This window comes from Schistocerca gregaria, chromosome X (genome assembly GCF_023897955.1).
Source record: "Schistocerca gregaria isolate iqSchGreg1 chromosome X, iqSchGreg1.2, whole genome shotgun sequence".
Taxonomy (NCBI): domain Eukaryota; kingdom Metazoa; phylum Arthropoda; class Insecta; order Orthoptera; family Acrididae; genus Schistocerca; species Schistocerca gregaria.
In genome coordinates, this window is record NC_064931.1 from 722,613,257 (window position 1) to 722,636,853 (window position 23,597).

At 41.4% G+C, this 23,597-nt stretch overlaps 1 protein-coding gene across 2 annotated transcripts in view; it reads right to left on the reverse strand.

Annotated features, from left to right (window-relative positions):
• LOC126298857 (homeotic protein distal-less-like) overlaps window positions 1-23,597 on the reverse strand; it is a 301,048-nt gene that overhangs the window by 226,605 nt on the left and 50,846 nt on the right. For both annotated transcript variants that reach the window (XM_049990363.1, XM_049990364.1), the window contains one exon: window positions 11,746-11,930. In XM_049990363.1, the coding sequence (XP_049846320.1) occupies window positions 11,746-11,930 (185 nt within the window). The remainder of the gene's footprint in view (window positions 1-11,745; window positions 11,931-23,597) is intronic.

Consider the following 23,597-nt stretch of genomic DNA (forward strand, 5'->3'; position numbering starts at 1 on the left):
AATTGTGAGAGGTGAGCTGCATGTTAAAAAGAGCGGGAATATGTTTGCATGCCAAAATTTTTGGCAAAAATTTTACAGGTCCTGAGGAAGGTAGAATAGAGAAGCTGGTACCCCACTTTTGACTCAGTTTTATTAATAAACAGAAGAACATTCGCCTTTTTCGTGCGCCGGTAGGAGAATTTTTCCGCTATACGTATACACTCCACAAGCTACCGAACGATGTTTGGCGGTGGGTAAATGATTCCGAAATCATGGAAGTTAAATTCTGCCGGCCGAGGTGGCCGTGCGGTTCTAGCTGCAACAGTTTGGAACCGCGCGACCGCTACGGTCGCGGGTTCGAATCCTGCCTCGTGCATGAATGTGTGTGATGTCCTTAGGTTAGTTAGGTTTAAGTAGTTCTAAATTCTAGGGGACTGATGACCTCAGATGTTAAGTCCCATAGTGCTCAGAGCCATTTGGCTCAACCATTTTGTAAATACAGATAGGCTGCTTTGTTATCAAATGCTTGAATCTGTCCAATTCTTCTGCAGCTGGTATGCCAACTGGTTCCGAGAGTATTAATATAGAATTGGATTTCTAACACAATTGTTTTTAATTTGGTCATGAAATCGGTTGGAAAAATATAACTAAGAAATAAACATATGCTTATGACATGTCCCATGATCATAGATCGCTCCTCGTACTGCCCTTTAGCCAGCAGTCAAACAGTCGGAACAGGCCTAAGACCTAATCCTTGTGTGGTGTTTTCTTCTATGAAGAGTCTCAAATACACGAAGGAACACACTGAGATGCGAAGCTGAGCTATATTGCTATGCGCAGTCTATCGACGTTTAGTTCCCTTAGTTGTAAAGGAGTAAAGAGAGGGCCATTGCCGTAGCGTGCCAATCTAAGTGGCAAAAATATGGCTGTGCAGTGCCCACACGCGCAGGCATGTGATAGATAAGGCTCCTTACGTGCCATACGAGAGTACGGAGAAGCTCTGCAGATTTGTTATATTTGTCATGCAAATTCTAATATGGTTAGGAAAATCGATAAAATTTAACGTGAAGCATTTCGACTGGCACAGACAATCAAGTATTAGTCAAGTATTACTTCTTCTTAGGTTTATCTCAGATCTTAATATCCAGGCGGCAGCGCAGGAGGTCACTGGAAACTGGCCTCTGATTCAGCTCTGGCATGGGAGGTATAAGATATTAACGTTGTTCTTCCAGAAAGGAGCATCCTGAGGTTATTTAAGATAAACCTCTAAACTCTGGATGGTACGGGCGAACATTAACCCGACCTGCTTTACTGTTACACTATTACCCCCCCCCCCCCCCCCCCAATGGCAAAATAGCTTGTCTCTTAGCGATATGTTTAATTTCTCAACTTCACATCGTGCGTTAAAGGAAGGACAGGCTGAAGAGGACAGGAGTATGGAATGTATGTCTCTTATAGACCACTTTCCACGGCTTTCAGATTACAATAGAAATCTAGTTTGATCTGAATAGTAATTTTTACTGTACGGAGTATTGGTCTGTTAACATTTTCAGGCTAACGCGTGTTTAGGTGATGAGGTTTACATCCAGCCACTGCTCCAGTCTGTCTAAGCCAGCTTACTAACAGCGCAGGCTTTGCTGCTTGCGAGTAATTTACAATATAAAAGATTTACGTATCACCACATTCTCCGTGATTGAGGGAGACGGAGAAATCTATTGATACTTAACGGTGTAATCACACCGCAGATACTCTTCTTTACGGTCCTAGCAACCTGCAATTATCTTTTAAATTAATTTCATCGGTCTTAATCAAGGGGGAGCAAGCTCACCTCGTAAGCGATACATAAAGGCAAGCCGAAATATAAGTTAATTGCGTGTGGTTTATACTCACATAACTGTGCAGGAGCAAACAAGTTTTCGCAGACGTGTGTCTATTTATTAAAACCACAGATTACTTTAGTAAGAGGTGTTAAGAACTAATTATCAACTAGTAATTATTTCGTTAAAAAGACGAGTTTCTCCACTAAGAGACAATGGTGCGCTACAGTTCACTGTTATGACCACTTAATTGTTATCTGCTCAGTCGATCGACATTTGGTAGTAATAGCACGTCGTAGCTCATTTTATTAAGACATAATGTTCGTTTTTACTGTTGTATTTTGATTCAAACAAATATTTATGATCACAGAATCGTTTTAAACACCTTCTTCTCCACGGACAGTTTAGGAGCTAATATGTCATTAATATGGTTGATTAGTGAGGAGAAGCTTTATCTTTAGTTGTGGCGTGACGTGTGGACGAGACTTCTTAAATACTCGACAACTGCGTGTTTTGCACCAAATACTGTTGGTATTTGTACTGTGGTTGCAGCACCTGTGGAGTTTATTGTTCCGCTAAGGTCCTGACAGCGTAATACAAATGCGCGGAGAAGAAACCACCATTTTAACCCCCACTACAGATGAGAGTCAAGGCGACGGCGTTGAGTAAGCAACTCGGTTCTTTTCATTTCTCTAATTGTACTCGTTTCTGAGACACGAGAGCATCCTGAAAGGTCGCAGCCCCGAGAAATGTCAAAGGTCAATTAAGTGATGTACGTAGTAGCGGGTTATTAAAACTACGAATAATTGCGCGTCTGACTTCATAATTAGCTGCCACAGTTCACAAAGTGAGCTACAGTGTTGGGTCCACCTAAGTGTTAAGCTATTTTTTTTTAATTATCTCATATCACGGTACCCTGAGAGGCAGCGTCCGTTTGCGCATCTACCGTTGGTCAGACAGGTGTTCCAGAAGTTTCATCGCATTTTAACCAATGAACCTCGATTGATGGAATGATGCACCTTCTACAGATTCATTTGAAAACTGTTTTATCAGAGTTTTGAATATTTACACACAGTCCACACTATTTCTGCCCATAGCATCACAGTGCGGAGATTAATAATCAAGAAGGGCAAGAACAGTGGGGTAGTTTTATTATTCGTTATTGTACTTAATTGTAGCACCCTTCCAGTTACAGTTTCATTTTCTAATTTACTAAAAAATAATGAATTGTAGGTGCTGGGCTGAAGTATTTCTAAGGTAGGATTTTGGAGTGTCGTTACTTACTTTTACATGTTTCGTCGTCAGCTTTGTTGTCTGTGTCGAAAATGGTGCATGATAAGAAATTGCAATCAGACTTTAGAAGGAGCCAAGAGACACCTGTAGACCGAATTTAACGTGACTGACAGGGGCGAAACATGTGGTCTTAAAACGACAATTTTTGGTTCTGGGCGACACTTAAATGAAGATACTTCAGCATCAAGTCATTGGCTATGCACCTGTCGTATTCTGAATTCCACTGTCGTTTCAGTCATCGAATAACTTCCTGTGGTTGACCAGAATCACTCTCTGATTTCATTATTTCTCTAACATCAAAGTGACTTACAAACGGTACTCAAACCGTGTAAAAAACAAGCTGGGTGTCATTACCCGGAAAGCTCAGCTGGTAAGAAAATCGGGTGTGTTTGAGTTCCAGTGCGGTACACACTTTTAATCTGTTAGCAAGTTTATCACTATCACACAGTCCACAGCAGAATGGAACATTAATTATGGAACCACGATGCAACGGCTTTAGAGATGATGTCTTATTAGTTTCCTTCGCTTATGACACTCGTCGCAAATACCAGACATTGACTATTATCACTTCTTTAACTGGTCAACTTAGTAAAGTGACCAGACATATTAAGTACTGTGTTAGTAGAAGAATTAAGTAAGACAAATGTCATTAGAATCCACAGCTTGCATCAGAATCGAAGATCAGGTACATCGTCGGCAAGGCAAGCACTTATGTGATGCCCACATCCTCAAGGAGGAAATTTGGGCAAGTTCTCCACTAACATTTGAATTATACGCTAATTGCACGCGTCGAACACCAAATAAGTATTGAACTAAACGAAGGGTGGTGGGATATGCACTTACCTCCTTCAGCTGCCCTCCGGGTAGTTGAAAATAGTTGCAACTGGTTGGACAAATGCCAGTGTCAAGAAAAAAGGCACATATTAGCCAACTTGCGTTCTCATAGCGGAAAAGTCCACACGGCATAGAACTTACCAGGCATCATGAAATGAAGAAGAGAGAGCTAAACGCTTTACAAAATTTCAATGCACGAAAATTGTAGTAACACAACTCAAAGTAAATGGCTTTTCGTCCATAGCCATAATTCGAAAATGTGTTACTTGGAAGAATTCCCTTTTGTAAGAGCAGCAAGTATTTGCCGTTTCACCACGTACAAAATTTGTTATAAAACATCTACATTATTACTCTTCAGTGTTTGGGAGAGGGTTCGTAGAATACTCCAGTCGTCAGTTTTTGCTGTCGTATAGCACGAATGTATCCGTTCCATACGCTGACGTAGGCGTGTTCGGCGGTGTCTGATATATTAACACGAATAAAAGTTTCTAAGAACTATGTTAAATAATTGTCTTAATGTAAACCATATTCGATACGGACATACTGCTCAGATGTCTTCATTATAACAGTTGAACCATCATTACTTTTATATACTTCCGCAGCAGTACGCTTTGTCAGTAACGTTTCTGCATGATTTTTTGAAAAGAAGAAAGTAACAACGATTGGGTTATGCACTTCTTGGTGCTGAAACAAATTCACAGTGAAGTTTGAACGTTTGACTACTATGTGATGGTACGGTACCCTTGACTTAGGTGGTTCCTGTTCTTTTTATTCTTCCAAGCCGTCCAAAAAGTAATATTCTGTTGGAAAGAGAAGTATTTGTTAGGTTTTCTGTTCCGAAACGTTCTTGCTAATTGCTTATTTCCTTCTCATTAACTCACGATGTAGTATCAGAATATCTTAGTAATTTATGAACTGTGATTTATGTTTCTAAGCTTTAAATGATTATAAGAAAATCTTCAGTTATTTTTAGACCACAGATACAGATTCTAAAATCTAGTCAGTCTCCGACAGTCCTGGCAATATGAAATTTATTCTCAATAATCCTGTCTGATAAGACAAAATAATATCAATTTCAAAACCGTAAACATGCCTGCTAAACAGCAACTGTGTAAATCTGAAGAGATTGGAAAAATCAGCCAGCTAGTTGAAAAACAATGGCTTATTAGCGCTTGACCTAGGTTTCGTTATTTCTACAAAATATCTTCTTCAGAAGGTGTGTGTCTTAGGCTCTGGCATGATGTACACGTATCTTACGCAAATATTTTATCCTGTGACTTCAATTACAAGTATATGTTGCCAAGGGTCTCTACATGTGGGCATTTACTAGTGAGCGTTCATTCTGAAGTACACTAAATGTAATCTGGCTGCTATCTAAACCCATGGCTTGGGATAATTCTTGTTTTGTTAATTTTACTTATGGCAAGAGCCACTCGGCTTCAGCTAATCTAATGTACCATCATGTCATGTAACAAGGCCCACTCCTTTGAAGAAGATATTTGTAGAAACATCGAAACCTATCAGAAAGGCTAATAAGCCTCTGTTTTGCGACTGGTTGGCTGATTTTTTTCAACCTCTTAATATCAATTATTTTTTAGTTCTCCCATCAGTTCTTGAATAGTAATCTTACTGTGAATCATAAGGGTGGACTTGGCAGCATGGATACATGTAACTAAAAGATAGTTGTTCGTTTCTAATTCCAACGAGGATGTCAATGACTGATTTTAAATTTTAGTTATTTACAGTAATAAGTAATGGTGTGAAAAATATCAGGATTATTTCCTTTGTGATTTTATGAAGGTAGCTTTCTTAACAGGATTTCATTCTTCTCAAGAAAATACTCTGGGGAAGCTAGAGACTAAGATAAATTAAAAACCTTCTTTTAGACGTTTATTCACGCTGTGTATGAAGAATTCTGGTGCCAGAGTTACCCAACACGGTAGCCAGGTTTGAACACGAGTGTCTACATTAGGAGGAGGACGGTACCTGTAAAATGTTTCGGAGGTAAGAGAGGGCTGCGTTTCTTCACATCAGGATAGTTTATCATCAGCGGACAGGTACGGAAATAAGAAATTTGGAGCGGCGCCGTGCCGGGAATGCGGAGGAAGCTGTGGCGCAGATATCGACGAGCGCAGAATGCGAGTGGCGTCCCGGTAATCGCTAATGGAATGTGACGTGCAGGGCTCCCGCGACACAATCCGCTTTCGTTCCGTGTCGGCACGTCTCTTTTATTTCTGACTGTTACATTTTAGTCGCAGCCATAAGCAACAAGCGCCGCTTTTTTGCTCGCGCTGCTGCGTCGGCTCCGCCGCAGACGAGCCGACTTATATTTATTATTACGATGTGCAGCAGTGGCGTGAAATCGGAAATTGAAGAGTCCCTGGCGTCGCTCGGGTATTGTCTTGCAAGTGGCCGTCTGGAAGCCGAACAAACCGCTGCTTCGTTTTATAACTTATTTGCTTAGCGGCCGTCGCCTTTTTGTAACATTACCGGAATTTATAAGTCGTGTTACGGCCAGGAATTACATCGCGCGCGCTGCCGGCTTGGCTCGGTGTTCGTCCCTCGTGGTAATATGTTCGTGAGCGCGACATGCGGGTCAATTAATATCGAGTCGTGCGACTTCATTTTGTCACTGCGCTCACGCCACCGATTGCTGCTTTCTTATTGATGTGTAGGAGACCTGTTGTAGTGCTACCTACAAGAAATTCCTGGTGGGGCTGCAACTTTATGACTTCCGACCTCCGAGCTGTACTTTCAGGGAGTATTTCAAACGATCGGCTCGGCACAGTGATTCTTAACCAGCTGGTATGGAGTTTGAAGAACTCTCCACTATTTTTTATTCATATTTCAGAGTCTTTTCTGAGTCACGCTGAATAAGCTGACAAGGTGGCTTTAAAAAAGGTCGTATGTAGTTTCCTCCCGCCTAATTCCTATAAGAATCATCAAAAACGTAGCAACTGATCTGCCTATAATGACACTGCACTTGTACCTCAAATAAAACAAACATGTTTAAAATTGAGCGAATGAACCTTAACTGCAAGTCCTGGAGAATGTGGCAGACGGAAAGTTTGACTGGGGATTAGTTATATGCGTGGTTATTAGAAGCTCCAAAACCAATTTTTATGTCTATCCTGGTAGCGCAAATGTTTGCTAACGGAATATATCGAAGAAGCGACTGAAAAACATTTGCTCTTGTGATAACACCTATGAAAGAGATTAAGACTTCTATATTACGAGTCAGCGCTCGAGTATGAGGTGTGCGCTGTTGTCCTTAAGGGCTTCGACATTTAGATCGAGCACTGCTTCGACCTTATCTGAAGACAATATACTCGAGAGGCTCGTCGATATCCCAGCTTTTGAAACAGGATCCACTATGTCTTTTTCAAGAAACTCCTCAGTGGTGTGAATGAGTTCCATAACAGTGTTTGAACCAAGGAAAAAGAATTTCTGACAGTGACGGAAATTGAACTCGGATCTTCCGTGTGGCGGTTGTACAGGGACACTGCTTAGCCTTGGAGACGGGCCATTAGCGTGTTACTGTCCTTACCACTAATCCTTTCACAGCGATCGGCCAACATGGAGAGGTTCCTGCTATAATCGTCTCATGGTGTAACTTACATGTGTGGCAAATATTTCTGATCAGTTCGATTCTGAACCATCCCTGTCATACTGAGCTGGTAACCTTGTCTTCAATGGAAGACACGAACACGAATCAGATTCGTAGTTCAACATCACTGCAGCTTTCTTGTTTCCCTTAGCATTAGATTAGAGGTGAGTGGGAAGTAAGTACCATTATTGTGCAGGCGACATCATGGATTTAGTCCCTCTTCCCATGCCCCTGTGTCTATTTGCACGGACTTTTCACTGGGTTAACCTCACTCTAGCAATCTTAAACACAGAGTAGATGAGTCTTATTTTCTTCTTGTGCATTAGTCCGAGACATACCCCTGTCTCAAGTACTGTGATGCATTTGAGTGCATATCTGTTAATATATTTATACGAAAAATCTGACAGTTATTTATTTAGTATAGCAGTTTTATGGTTAACTGATCTTTTGAACTTGGGCAGTAGTCCATTTTAACATGTTTCTGAAATAGAATCAGGACAAGTGTCCATGACTGTTTGCCATAAGAAGATCTGAGAACTTGTTGTCACTTATACTGACGGGGCTGATTTCACCACGAATTTTGTTATAAAATCACGCTCTTCTATTATCGTCTGTAATTAGTAAGCAATGTAAAAAGAAACGACGTCAGACCTCTCACTGCTCCTCACAAAAGCTCCGAACCAGATTACCTCGTTCTCACTTCAATTCTCAAAGACGTCTTTGTGATTAAAAGTGCTATTACCAATAACTGGGTGTTACGAAATTTAAAGCTCAGCGTATAGTTACTCTCAAACATTTCCGTCAGCAGCATGAACTTTACCGCCAGGGGAAGGTGAAACACTGACGTTATCTTCATAATACAGAGAATGCGTTGAGATCAGGGAAATACATGAAAGGTACCTACAGTTATATGGAAGCCTATGTAGGATGTAGGAAAACAGACTGAATAAAAACATTTTTTACTTACTTAATACATGCAAATTAAAGACCAGTTGGATAAAAGAAATACAAGAAGACCTGCACCAACATAAAATTTCAAAAGAAAAAAATGAAGGTCTTAGAATAGTTCAGAAGTAAAACTGAAAGTAAGAAACCAAAGAAACAACGGAGAAAAAAGAGAGAGACGGAAGGAGGGAAAAAAACACAGTGAATTAAAGAAGAGGTTTCAGGAAGAAAACAAAGGAAGAAAAGGAAGTAAGCTGTGACTGACTCAAGTTCACACGCTCCCCTAAACGTTTAGACAAGTGTCTAATACACTTGGTTGTACGGCTTTTTGAAGAAGTTGCGCTGTTTATGTTCAAGACAATAAAGACAGTTATACGTATTTAAGGAGCAGGAATAATTGTTTAATCATCTTTTGCCAGTGTTTGCTCTACCATAATGAGCTACCGGAATTAGCACGCCCTAAGATGGATACTGTCTGTCAACGCTATCAAAATCAACATCTTTTCCTCTTTGGAACTTTCAAACAATGGCGTTGCAATGAATACGAGAGGCGAAAGAATGATGGATACGTGCGTGAAACGGTGCAATTTCAATACGTGGAAAATGGTAGTCTTCTGTCTCAGTACTTGACTGAAATATATGGCGACGCTATAATCGTATATCTCCGGTAATCTATCTTAATTAGAGAAGTGTAATGAAGAGGGTGAGGGTTAACAGGGCGCCAATCCCTACCGCAGATACAGCCACCCCTTAATTGATATTTAATGTTGAGCTTACACCATTTGCGTGAATGCTGCTGACGGAAGCAAATTTTCGGAGCGGCTTAATGGTTCCATAGATTCCGTTCCCGAGACAGGGAGCTGTGTTTTCATTTCCTGATCTTTCGGCAGTCTTATTAGGTTAGTGATGGCATTCGGAGTAACAAGCTTTCTCCCTCGCGAAATAAACAGATTCTGTGACAAGCGCGAGACGGCTTTAGCAGGCATGCTGCAAACAGCGAAGGAGTAATTGCAGCTCTCACGTTCTCCGGAAATACAGTGAGGATATGCTCTGTACTGATTGAATTAGTATTTTCTTAATATCTTCTTTTTAGCTCAGTATTTATTGTATATAGCAGCAAGGCACGGGATTGACTCCCATCCGTTCGTTCCCATAATTTCCTTTGCGTACGCCCTTACGTCTATAGCAGATGTTAGAGAGCTTCGCTACACCAGTTGATAGGTTCCTGGAATAAGAAAATTTGATAATTATTAATAAGCCGACATAGTACGTAAAGACAAGTTGCAGGTGGAACGTACCTCCATGTACTACATTGCTGTAGCTCTCAGGGCAAGTCAAAGGAGGAAAAGAATTTACATTCTCATAGATCTCTTAAAGATTTGTTGGTATTTGGGAAACCAAAAATTCTGGCTGTTTTGCTCTTAATAAGGTAATTAAAATACAAGTAGATAAATATAAATTAATTTGAGTTTCAGGGTATTACGATGAAATGTCTTTGTCTAGTGACTGAAATTCAGATCACTATATAATTTCATTCGACAATACATCTACGTGCAGATGTATTATAGGTACAGTTGCTGAATTATTTGATACGGTGAGCAACTTTTATTCTTAAATGTGTTGTGTGCATCATTGTCATACTTGCCACCTTATCGTATTCAGCTTCTTCTAGAGGTAGTTTCCATACTGATTTTACATATTTCATTATATTTACTCATCTTTTTTTTATTTACCCCTGTTTTCTACATGGCATATGTTACTGTGTTACCAGTTGAAGTAAGGTTAATCATGTTTCCTCATACTTCTTAAATAAAGCTAATACTGTTTCGAAAAACGCACTCTTGCAAAAGAATATAGTCATCATTACATCTCACACTACGAAATAGGTATACAGCTGCAGAAAAACAGCATTTCAGAGCTTTTGTTATTCATCAGCTATATACAACACTGTTTTCATATCGTAAAACATACCTTGTTCCGTAGTGTGTGTGTGTGTGTGTGTGTGTGTGTGTGTGTGTGTGTGTGTGTGTGTGTGTGTAAGTGTGAGTGACACGAAAGCTCCTAACTTACGATACGGATGGGAAGAAGTAACGAAAACACGTTTTTCTGCTTTGTCAACTAACCATTTTCATTAGCTTCATGAGAATTTGTGCCCTTCTTTCTCCTGTTACAGGCTGAGAGAAAGAAATTATAATTCCGTGGCTGGTGAATATCTTTGAAATTTACAGTCAGTTACAGACATTATTCCTATGACAGTCTTTAGTTTATTATTTACTGAAGCTGTGTGGGACGGAGACTACCGCCAGGATCTTTGCTACAACTTAACGTCTAGTTCAAAAGCAGAACAAAGCGTAATATGCTTGAGGGTGTAGCGGATGTTGTGAGGCCAGCCGGGCTCACCTTACGAGAAGAGAGTTCATAGTTAAGAACCTTCAGTCGTAATAATGCTAAGAAATTAGAATTGCCAGATACAGGCTGAATATCGACAACTAATGTGAACAGGTACTCACATCTAATATATCAAAAAATGTGCTAGTAATGTATCAGAATATTGTTACAGAATGCTAATTACAGAACACATAGCAAGGTACGATGTAGGACACGAAGAAATGACTACATTAGCTGTGGACTACGTCTCTGGCTCTAGTAAACTTTCAGAGACGCGGACCACAGACTTGTCGACCACTTGCTCTTAAATGACGCATATTTCCTACTTCAGTTAGTTTTCGCGCATTTCTTCCCAAAAATATAGTGGATGCTTTATGCGAGGGCATGATAATAGTACACTACACTGAAAAACGGAGAATGAATGAACATTAGTACATGTAAACGCTAGTTTCGTTCCGTGTTACGCTATAGTCTAGGTCACATGCAACGTCTTACTGGACACCATTAAAAAGGGAAGTAGTGGGGCTGATACATCTTTACACTGGATATCTTTCTTTCTAACGTGGAGCACGAAATTTCAAACGCAGTTGGACCAGGACTCTAACTCTGATCCAGGCCTCGGCCCTCAGTTTAATTATTCATGTACAAGCAACACGGATACAATACATCTCACTAACTCAGCTGCCGAATCAAAGATACGCACTGGAAATAAAAATGTGGCCGCCCAGCATCGGTGTGCGGAGAGCTGACGATATACTACATGGTATTAGGACACTTTTAGAATTATGGTGGTTTAACGGAGACTAATTCTAGTCTCGAGATCGTTTTCATATTTGGCGCTAGCTGGGTGAGGTTGCTTGCTCAGGAGCGCGTGGTACATACCTGCGTCTGGGTGAGGCCCAGGCTAGCGGCGAGCTCTGCGCGCTCGGGCAGCGCCAGGTACTGCGTGCGCTGGAAGCGCCTGTTGAGCTGCTGGAGCTGGAGGCTGGAGTAGATGGTGCGCGGCTTGCGCATCTTCTTGCCCTTGCCGTTCACCCGCAGCGAGCCTTCGTCGCCACCGCACTTGTCTGCAACAAACAAGAGCCGCTCTTCTCCTCCGTTTCTTGCACCAACCGCCACTCCACTCATCCTCGCTATATTTCTGCCTAACCTCGACATCTTACTCTAAGATTTTTGTGCTACTCACTAAACAATAATGTCATCAAAACACTTTGTTTTCTTCTAGTATTAGTGATGCGCATTCGGGTGTAGAGCCGAACTGAAATACACCAGTAGCGTGCTGCAAACGCCAAAAGAAGACATGCGCGCAAAAACGGTCCAACCGCCAAATGTGAAAGCTTAGAGATAATTTTTGCCATTTGTTGCTGGGTATGGGAACTATCAAAACTGACATTGGTCTCGCCCCTAAATATCACATTAGGGGATTTAGGGGTGAGACCAATGTCACACACCGAGCAAAAGGCATAGCTCATACATACGCCCGTTTTTCCGCACATCTCATCTACATCTACATCTACATTTATATTCCGCAAGCCACCCAACGGTGTGTGGCGGAGGGCACTTTACGTACCACTGTCATTACCTCCCTTTCCTGTTCCAGTTGCGTATGGTTCGCGGGAAGAACGACTGCCGGAAAGCCTCCGTGCGCGCTGGAATCTCTCTAATTTTACATTCGTGATCTCCTCGGGATGTATAAGTAGGGGGAAGCAATATATTCGATACCTCATCCAGAAACGCACCCTCTCGAAACCTGGACAGCAAGCTACACCGCGATGCAGAGCGCCTCTCTTGCAGAGTCTGCCACTCGAGATTTCTAAACATCTCCGTAACGCTATTACGCTTACCAAATAACCCTGTGACGAAACGCACCGCTCTTTTTTGGATCTTCTCTACCTCCTCCGATCTGGTACGGATCCCACACTGATGAGCAATACTCAAGTATAGGTCGAACGAGTGTTTTGTAAGCCACCTCCTTTGTTGATGGACTACATTTTCTAAGGACTCTCCCAATGAATCTCAACCTGGTACCCGCCTTACCAAGAATTAATTTTATATGATTATTCCACTTCAAATCGTTCTGCACGCATACTCCCAGATATTTTACAGAAGTAACTGCTACCAGTGTTTGTTCCGCTATCGTATAATCATACAATAAAGGATCCTTCATTCTATGTATTCGCAATACATTACATTTGTCTATGTTAAGGGTCAGTTGCCACTCCCTGCACCAAGTGCCTATCCGCTGCAGATCTTCCTGAATTTCGCCACAATTTTCTAATGCTGCAACTTCTCTGCATACTACAGCATCATCCGCGAAAAGCCGCATGGAACTTCCGACACATCTCTGGGACAGTGGCTATCGAAATAAATCTGTGGGTAACGTCTATAAAACAATGCTTGACGTCCGGAACTCATTTTACTACTCTCATCTCTCTCATTCCCCAGAGCTCGAAAACGCTGCGGGAATGTGCGTTTTGCGGAATAATAGTAGGATATCCGAAAAAAATGGGCCTCAGAGGACGCGCGGGTGCCGGGAGTCGAACTCAGCTATAGATAACGTTGCGACAGGAACAGTACTTCGACAGGCTGGTTGGGGTCCGGGCAAAGGGCAAGCATAACGACACAGTCTCGCAGCATCTGAACGAGACGGCTGGTTCGGTCGCTGAAAAATTATGCATAAAATGGAATCAGCAAATCGGCTGTACACCCGAAAGCACACCATTTATCAGCGACGCCGACAGAACCTGAGATATTACTTTCTAGTGTTACTGGAATGCGTGTAGAAAAAATTGGATGGCCAGTTCACAGTCAGTCAATATATGTCACTTAGAGTAGAATCAGTATTTTCTGCTTGAGACACAAATGCAAAGCATCCACAGCATTAGCTATAATCAGTGCTGCCAGGCATCGTGCCTTGTATTACAACATTACAAACTCCAAGTACATCGATATAGCAAGTTAGGGTTCTGGAAAAGCGTACTGCGTGTAATGCGTATAACAATGAAATACATTACAACACTATACAGAATGTATGATAATTAATAGCGAAAACTGACAAAAGTGTACGATAAAATAAACAACAACGCCCCAGTAAACATAGATCGTCATTAGAGTGAGGCATAGGGGTTCGTACTTATTTTTGAAGTCGATGGTATGTAACTAACTTCACATAAGAAATGATTCGCAAATTGCGATTAGTGTTCCGCATCAGCTATAGAATATTTAAGAACAAATGAACATTTGCGCTGGATTTGGACCGGAACCCGGATTTCCAACCTGCCACGAGCGGTCGCTTTAAAAGTTTCGTCTGTCAGAGCACGCTTCCAAGTGCGGTCCAAACTTCCACTTGTCTTAGTGTCTACATTCTGTAGTGCTCGCAAAACACTACTACCGTCATTCCCGCGCCTGTTGAGACTCTGTACTGTGGTGCAATGTCCGTGTCGTACTATATTATCCGAAGCAATGTTTCTTCCACAGGGACATTGCTTCGGACTATGTAGCCCAACAAAATCACTGCGCTACGATAGAGTACTTCACATAAGGCTGAATATATACCGTTTTACTTTATTATTACCTAAATACCTCTTAATTTTGAATGACACCTGCCTCTTATGCCTAGCTACGAATGCAACATACAGCGTGAACCAGAACTCCACTGACAAGCTCTCAGAGGTGTATTATCTAGAAAATCAAGAAAAAATGCCTAATAAATATTTGCTCTAAAATGCATAGGTAAAGACCTACGAGCACTTGTGTTTTCCATAGCTTTGGAGGAAGTACTACGGATCAAACCAAGAAAAACATCCCATTAAACATGGAAATGCAGCTATGGCTATGAGCTGTTGTTCCGTAGAGGAGACAGGTTTCACAGTAGCAAAGATGAACAGGTGCTCATATGTCTCAAGGCATGCACTTTAGAGCCCATAGCAACGAAAATAAAAGAATGCTCGTAGCTATTGCGATACGCATTTTTGGGCCCATGTGTCCTAGACATTTTTTCTTGTTTCAGTCCGTACTGCCATATCTGAAATTCTGTCGGTGGAGTTCTGGTTCAGTCTGTATAAGAAGGACAGCCCAAACTATAAACTTCTAACTAGTCCGACAAGGTATCTACACATTTCTTAAGAATACTGGTGCTAGCTCTATAAAAGAACAGTGTGAATGAACACAGGGTAGTTACTTCTGCCTCATTTAGTTTTCATCCCACAAAATATAGCACAATAAGCTGTTGATGTTCGGTTTGCACAAGCTTTTCTGTTACAAAGGGTTAATTAAATGATTCTTTAGAGTTATTATAATGAGGTTGTAAAAAGGAAAAGAAAATGGAAAATAAAACTGTGGATGTAATACCCTCCAAACTCATTGTTTAACAGATTTTATAAATAGCACATGTCAATTTTGCCATATAATTGTACCTTATTTTTGGTTGGTTGGTTGATTTGGGGGGAGAGTACCAAACAGAGAGATCATCGGTACCATCGGATTAGGGAAGTATGGGGAAGGAAGTCGGCAGCGCCCTTTCAGAAGAACCATCCAGGCAGTACCTGAAGCGATTTAGGGAAATCACGGAATCCTAAATCAGGATGGCCGGACGCGAGTTTGAACCGTCGTCCTCCCGAATTCGATTCCAGTGTGCTATCCACTGCACCACCTCGCTCATTGTATGTTATTTTTGCAATGCAGAAATAGGTACATACTTACCGTCGCCAATGTGTATTACAAGATCTGAACAAAGACTCCCTGCCCTAACACAAACTGACATATATTTAGCAATACCCTTTGGTTTATTTACGTTTTGTAAAGCACCCAGAGCGTGTTACCTGTGGCTAAGTGTTTGAAGTGGAGTAAAATTAACGTCAGTGGAAACACTGGAAAACATTCATTACGTTTTCCAGAACACTTGTGCACCAACAGCCAACCGATGGATACTGATAAATGTAAGTAATGTAACAAAATCGATCTCATAATGTGAATAATTCTCACCACACTCAGTTCTTACATGCTTCGCTTACACATCTTGACACAGCTACACGACTCCCACACTGCTGCAAACAATCAATAAATATGTAACATCTGATAATGAATTGCCATGTGGTTCGGAGTCGGTAATGGATGCCAAAAATTGAAGAACAAATCAATTTTCCTTTAGAAATGGAAGATAAGAGTATAATATGGCCGTCCGCTGTGACCAAGCTGTTCTAGGCGCTCAGTCCGGAACCGCACTGCTGCTACGGTTGCAAGTTCGAATCCTGCGTCGGGCACGGGTGTGTGTGATGTCCTTAGGTTAGTTAGGTTTAATTAGTTCTAAGTCTAGGGGACTGATGACCCCAGATGTTAAGTCGCACAGAGCTTAGAGCCAGTTGAACCATTTGAAGTATAGTATGCTGTGGGACTCGAGGTCAGACGAGCACGTATTTGACAACATTAGGTTAGAAACGAAGCCCTGGCATTGTCTAAGGAGCGAGGCCGTAATTTTCTGAAGTTACGGAAAACCTATACTGGTTTCCAGATGGAAATTTGAACGCTGCTTTTCCGAGTACGAATCTTGTGTCCTGACCACCCTGCCGTCTGACTCGGCTTGCAAATATCACGGGAACAGAAGCACAAATTACAGTCAAGTATCTTAGGACATTCGTTGTACAGCAAGACAATTCGTTTGCGGGACAAGTTGGATAGAAAATTAAGATCCGCAACAAATGCGCATCTGCCGTACACAAAAGTATTGCAAGATTCACAAAAAATACTTCAATTCTGAATGAAGAAACTAGGCCGTTCAGAAGATTTTCGCACGGGCGGTTCCTCTTGCGGGAACAACAGAGCAAACTGCCTCTCGGCACAAGTAATGTAGTCGAGAACCGATGTACTGGAGTCCCCACCGGGGGAGGGGCCGTTTGAAATGCTTTTTCTGCTCGTCTCCCTTTCTCAGTGACCCCCTTCGTGTAATCCATTTGCAGAGGCGATATGTACACAGGTGTGCATACCTCGCGACTGGACTTACGACTTCTTGTCGCAAACATGAGACGTGCCGGTGCACAACCGTGCGACCCTCTCACAGCTGCAGCTGTCGCCTCCAAGCAACAATTCTCGTCTCAAGCTCTTCTGCACTCTTTTCCGATGTCTGCTAAATGGGAGTTTCGTCTTGACAAGAAAAAAATAAGCCTTTTCAGACTACGTACACACGCTGGCCACATCGTGCGTTCTCCTCTTCCTACTCTTCGACTGTGGTGCATATGGTTCCTCGATCATCTTGTGCAAAGTGACGTGAATCCCGTCAAGTAGGAGGTCATTGACACGATCCCTTAGAGGCAAGCGCTAGGGCAACTTGGCGATTTTGGCCCTTATAAACACGGAGGATACCTCTCCAGTTAAAAATAAGGACCTGTTGAGTGAGCGTTCACTATACGCGCCAATAAAAGTCTGCTGCAAAATATTTCTCGATGATTCCTCATAAGTGTGCCATTAATTTAAATTAGTCCTTATGTAATTGTTTAGAATTTTAAGAATTCCCTCACTAGTGGAACAGCCTTCTTAGGTAAAACGTAAATATGAATGAATCTGCTGTTTGATTACGCTTTCAAGACAGAGACACTGTATAAATCTTCTTTGAGGTTTTACGTTAGGCTGGACTCAACGCGCGGTTACAGTTTTCACTTGACTCTCAAAACAGTCCTGTTCTCCAACCATTTTTTGAGCAATTACAGATGGAATTACATCAGCAGTTATACTAACATAACTAAACATACCTAGGAGAGAAGGTATGCATTGGCATAGAACTTTTTATCTCCATATGGACTGAGTCCCAAAGTTTTACTTCTGTCGAGTAGTCGTACTATCATCTAAAACAGTTGGATAACTGAATTGGGTTTCCTCATTAATAATAGGTGTGGGGATATACACATCCCTTTTTTAATTTCTAGAATTCCAGACATGCGCGGAAAAACGGGCTAATCCTCAAATGTAAAAACTTAGAGTTAAGTGTTGCCATCTGTTGCTGGGTATGGGAACTATCAAAATTGACGTTGGTGTCACCCCTAAATATCACTCAGGGGTTGTAAATTTTGATAGTTTTCGTACCCACAAACAGATGGCAACAATTATTTCTAAGCTTTTATATTTAATGGTTTGCCCATCATTCCGCGCATGTCTTCAGTTTCTAACTGGCCGAGCTTTGCTGCTTTATCCTCTATGTGTAAGAATTCTACATCTATTATGTATTTTGGTTTTTGTTAAGGCAGTGTTCCGCAAAGGCTGAATCAGGCTTCTTCAATCTCAGCAAAAGACGAACAACCAGCCATCATAAGAAGTGGGGTTTATAAGATCATATGCCTGGACTGTCAATCTTGCTACACTGGACAGACTGAGAGGTCAATCTTCGCATCTCCATCCGGCTTAAAGAAGATAATAGAAGCTGGAGACTGAAGAAGCCTTATTCGGCCTTTGCAAAACGTTGCCTTAACGAAAACCACAAACACGTAGCAGATATAGAATTCTTCTACATAGAGGAAAAGGAGGAAAAACTCAGTTAGGAATTCTATATATTAAAAAAACAGATGTCTATATCCCAACACCTATTATTAAATGAGCAAATCCAATTCAATTATTCACCTCTTTTAGATGATATCACAACTGGTAGATAGAAGTAAAACTTTGAGCTTCAATTCATCAGTAGATAAAAAGTTCGATGCTGATGCGTAACTTTACTCCTAGGTATGTTTAGTCACGTTAGTGTAATGGCTGAACTGTGTAATTCCATATGTAATTTGTCAAAAAGGAATGTCACTGAAGTGGTTTTACACGAAGCCAAGGATCTAAACATTAAGAAGTTGAGATGTTTACCTTTGCTTATAATCGCTTTATCATCTTCGGTATTAGTAATGTACTTGAAAATGTGCCTCTAGACCCAAACGTAGGTTGTGCAGTAACCATAACAAAATTTGTGGAAGAAGGTAAAAGATCAGTGTCTGTTTAGTTAAATTATTACCTCTTTCCAAACTTTTATGGTTGTATTTGCTCAGTTTCCGGTATACGTTGATAAAGTTGGGGAACAACGATGCGTTTTGGTGGACTTTTAGCTGGACACTAGTTTCGATATACACGAAGGAAGAAAATGCAATACCCGCAGGACCAAAAGCATTTTATTGACAAGTGAGGTGACAGATAGTTCATCACTGTAGGAGTGTATGATAACAAATTCAGATAAAACGAAACACACATTTCACAGCAAAGGTTGCGAAAGAGTCTCATCAATACACTGCGTACCCCCTCTGGCGGCAACCCAGGCGTGTATTCTGTGAAGCAAACGACCATAAAGGTGCCAAATGGCATCCTGCGACAGGTTGTCCCATGCATCTTACGCCTCTTGGCAATTTGGCACTGTTTCTTGCAGGCACCGGAGGACGAGTAAGTTTCCGCTTCATCATACTTGTTTAATTTGCGAGAAATCTGGTGATCTTGCTAGACAGGACAGTTATTTGCACCTTCTGGAGCGCGTTGCCTCGCAGTAGTCAATGTGGACGTGCACTGTGCAGCTGAAAAAGCACATCACCTTCCTGTTGAAGAAATGGCAGTTACACGGCGATAACAGTCCGTGGAAAGTAGTAAGCATTGGTTACTTTACACTGAAGAGATACCAAATGTGACCACGAGTTGTCACTGATAGTGCTCCACACTACGGAGCTTGAGATGGGACCTGAGTGTCGTGGGCGAATGCACTCTGGAATATCCAGCTCATCATGTAACGCCATACACGTGTACGCCCATCAATCGAGTACAGCCAGAACCTACTCTCACCGCTGAAGACAAGAGAATATCATTCCACTCTCCAGTCAACACTTTCACGACACCAGAGTAGCCATGATTGGCAGTGTCAGAGGTAGCATGGCCAGAGGCAGAAGTGATCTTAATCGTGCTGCAATGAGACGGGTCCAAGTGGCCCCTGATGGCAGTAGGTGCAACATGTGCCCCTGGATGATGTTCAGTCGGCTAACACTGCTCACACAATGCCTCGATCTTGATGAGTGTCTGTCCGGGAATGTTGAAAGCAGTGACACACCATCCAAACATTGTGCCCGACTTGTGCAGCAATCCGTCGATACGTCCAGCCAGCTTCCCACAGGCCTAATACGCGACCCCGTTCAAATGGCTGAAGCTGTTTAACAGGAATACGTACCCCTTGGTGGGGCATGGTTGTACCCTACAATGAATGTTGCACTGTTCACCTCTAAGCTGATCACAGTTTCTCCCGCAGAGTCAAAACAGAGGGTGGACAGACAGGTCTCCTGAGTTCTACCTTATCGTCGACGACCCTCATCAATAATACTACAACCAGTATGTACTGTCACTGAACAATGTCACTGAGGGTGTAGCATATTTTGCCGACAGTGTGTATGCTAATTCTTGCTGCTTTCGTTAACGTAGACGGTACAGAATATCATTGATTGCACTCCACTCTAATCTTAACTACGTAACAGGTACACACAGACACTGACATTTCAGTGTGAAAACATGGAGCACATCAAAGTAGATAATCTGATGCTCCGAGCTCTGTTGCCCACGCACACAGACTTCGTTAAGTGCTTATCTTCAGCAGCACTTTGTCTTGTAGTCCCGTGTGTTACAATAGTTGCTTGTTCTATCACTGGTTGCCTTGGAAGTCTCAAGAATTATTTTACCTTATAACTTCCAACTGGCATCGATCCCTGATTTACGTCCATTGTTTCACTTCGCCTTTCTTGTGCTTCCCCATCGCCCGTGAAAGTTTATCTGTCATCAGAAAAATATTCTGTACGCATACAATTACAGTAGCTTACTACCAGAAGCTAGTTTGATTGACGAGTTACTAGACACGATTCGCCTATTGGAAGCTGTGAAAATCACTCGCCCAAGGTGGCCCAGTGGGTAGGACAAAGAACTCGCTTTCTTGGAGGACCAGTCTTCAAATCATTCGGCCCTCCAGATTTAGGTTTTAAGAAGGTTTCCTCTTGGTGGACAGGACGTTAAACCCTACTATTCCTTTACAGGTGTTCTAGAGTAAGTAATTATCTTTCGAGTCCCTCTCAGCTCTATATTCCTTCAAGATGCTGCTCGTCTATGTATTGCTTATGTTTTTCTTCAACATGTCTTTAGCATATAGTACATTGCACCGCTCTTTTTTGTTTGGGGATTCACGCAATATGCCACCAACGCTTGTGCAAGCTTTTTTGATACTACAATGATTAAAACAATAGACTTCCATTCAGAAGAAGTGAGATTCAACTTTCACTCCTACAATCCTATTTGACGTTTACTGCGGTTCCTCTAATTCGCTCAATGGTCGCGGCGAAGTTTCTGCCGCATGTTTGCTGTGCTGAGATTGTGTTCTTTCTCTAACGAACCCATAATCGACTGTACATTAAACCTTAAACTTCCATATGTAGGTGTGACTTATGATTTATCTCTCCATAAAACCGTATGTGTTCCTCAACTTGCTGAGATATTATATCTTAACGTTCTTCCATTTTCACGTTTACTATGTGTTTTACACTGTATTACACTAGAATCAGTATTTCTGGATGTGTTTACATTCCAAAATACCATACAAGGGTTTTGTTAATCTATGTTTCATTTTCAAGTCATGCTGAATGGACGATGTCATATTTTTCGGAAGACGGTGGAGAAGCTTGTCGCGTAAGGTTTATCTTGTGCGATGCTGTATTTAATACATAGATTTCAGAGATGTTAGTTGAATTCCACCTGGTAGATAAACTCCTGTATTGTCGGATAATAGTACCATGGACTTACAATATTATTCACATAATTGAAACGAAGAGGAAAGGCTTTATGTGGAAACAACGTATTGTCCTATACCGGAGTGAAGTAGTCTGGAAATGTTATTCAGTATGTGACTAATCCATATGGTGAGGAATATGTTCAGCTTGATGATTTCGGTCTTTACTCTACATCGACATCTGCGTTTACCTTTACATTTTTGTAGAGAAAAAATTCAGTGTTATGTCACATTATGGCTATATTACTCCATTTACGTTTTCAATCTTTCAGGATATTAGAAGGAAATTCAATGAAAACAGCACTTCCTACACATAAAATGTTACCTTGCGCATTATCACGAGAATTGTGTAAGGACTCTGCGTTAACGTTGTTTCTCTGAACTACATTCTGGGCTTAACTGTAATATGTATGCGCATTTACGAACAACAATGTAAGCCGGACTCTGTTCATTACTGCTACACTGCCTTGAGTTTCTCATTTTTTGTACAGCTCACGAATGAATGGTTCCTTCGACACGATCACGGTCGATTTCTAACATTATCCTTGTTTAACTGAGTCTGTGCTCCCTTTCTAATGATCTCACTCACTAAGGGAGAGTTATTATGATACAGAATGGGCTACATAACTCACGTCTCAAAAGCGTACGACATTTTAAAGAGCAAAATGTATCAATGTTACGATTATATGTGTTTCTTCTTTTTCTCATAACCGCAAAGTTCCCTTCATGTTCTAGAGAGTTTAGAATAAAAAAAGCCGAAGGCATCAGAGTTGACCCACTGACTCATAAAAAGGTGCAGTGAAAAATCAAGACCAAGGCGACTGTAGCATTAGTGTGACATTTTGATAATCCTCTTTCAGAGATTTGAAAGTTGCAAAGTATTCGCGTAGTAGCACGCCGTGAAGTATTAGCTCAATAATAACCATCGTAGGCCGAACAGAAATGCAGTGTGCTGCTAACGACCAAGAAGTCTTGGTAGTACTCTGTAGCAAGGTTCGTTACATGTCCTTTGACTGTGATACCCGGCGGGATTCTTCCGAAGCCAAACTGGAGAGGTTTTCTACCAAACGTCCCAGCAGTGCTTTGCGATATTTGAGCTATATGTCTTAAGTATAACTATTACAAGTAGACTACTTTGGTACATAGTGTAGTATTATGAATTGTTGATTATGTAGATGAAAAAAGTTGGAAAATGGCGACATCGACACCCGTTATTTGCGCATAGACTGCAGCAAGTGTGAAGCGCCCATAAGACAAAATGAAAAATTCATTCCAGAAAAAGCTCCCACATTGAGGCTAAGGCATTCTCTGTGAAAATGTTTCTCCCATGGGAGACCGCCAAGGATTTCCGAAGGTACTCAGGTACTGGCATATCGAAGTCATGGGTCATGCGATGTGCACGGATAGCACAGTCGGTATAAAGACATACCATTTTAAGCAATATTCTAACCCTCACAGCATACTAAGTTTCAGAGGTGTTGGCGATTTGACACAGGATATGAAACTGACCGATGAAACGTCAATATGGAATAAGATATATCTCTTACTGGAAGTAAATATACACCTTTTCATTGTGATCCTCAAAACGTTGTCTTAGCTAAAACGCATCCGTTTGTGTAATATACGTTAGGACCAATACAAGTAACAGAAAAAAACATATTAACCAGAATTAACAACAATTTAAAATCAGAGGATACTTATAACATACAGGCAGACAGTTCAAATACTTGAACTTTTTTAACAAGCACTTTTACCAACTGGCAAACGAAAATCTAAAGAAGGTGTCATTTAGAAAAGCGTTCAAGGGCCTTTTCCAGCAGCAGAAACGTTAACATAAAGTATTAAATAACTTACGATGTGTTTACCACCTAAAAATGCCCAGCCCAGCGTTGTCTTCAGAATAGTGATTCTTTCTCGTCTTTCCATCCGTTTCTTCTATTTGTACCTACACATTCATATTTCTTCAGTT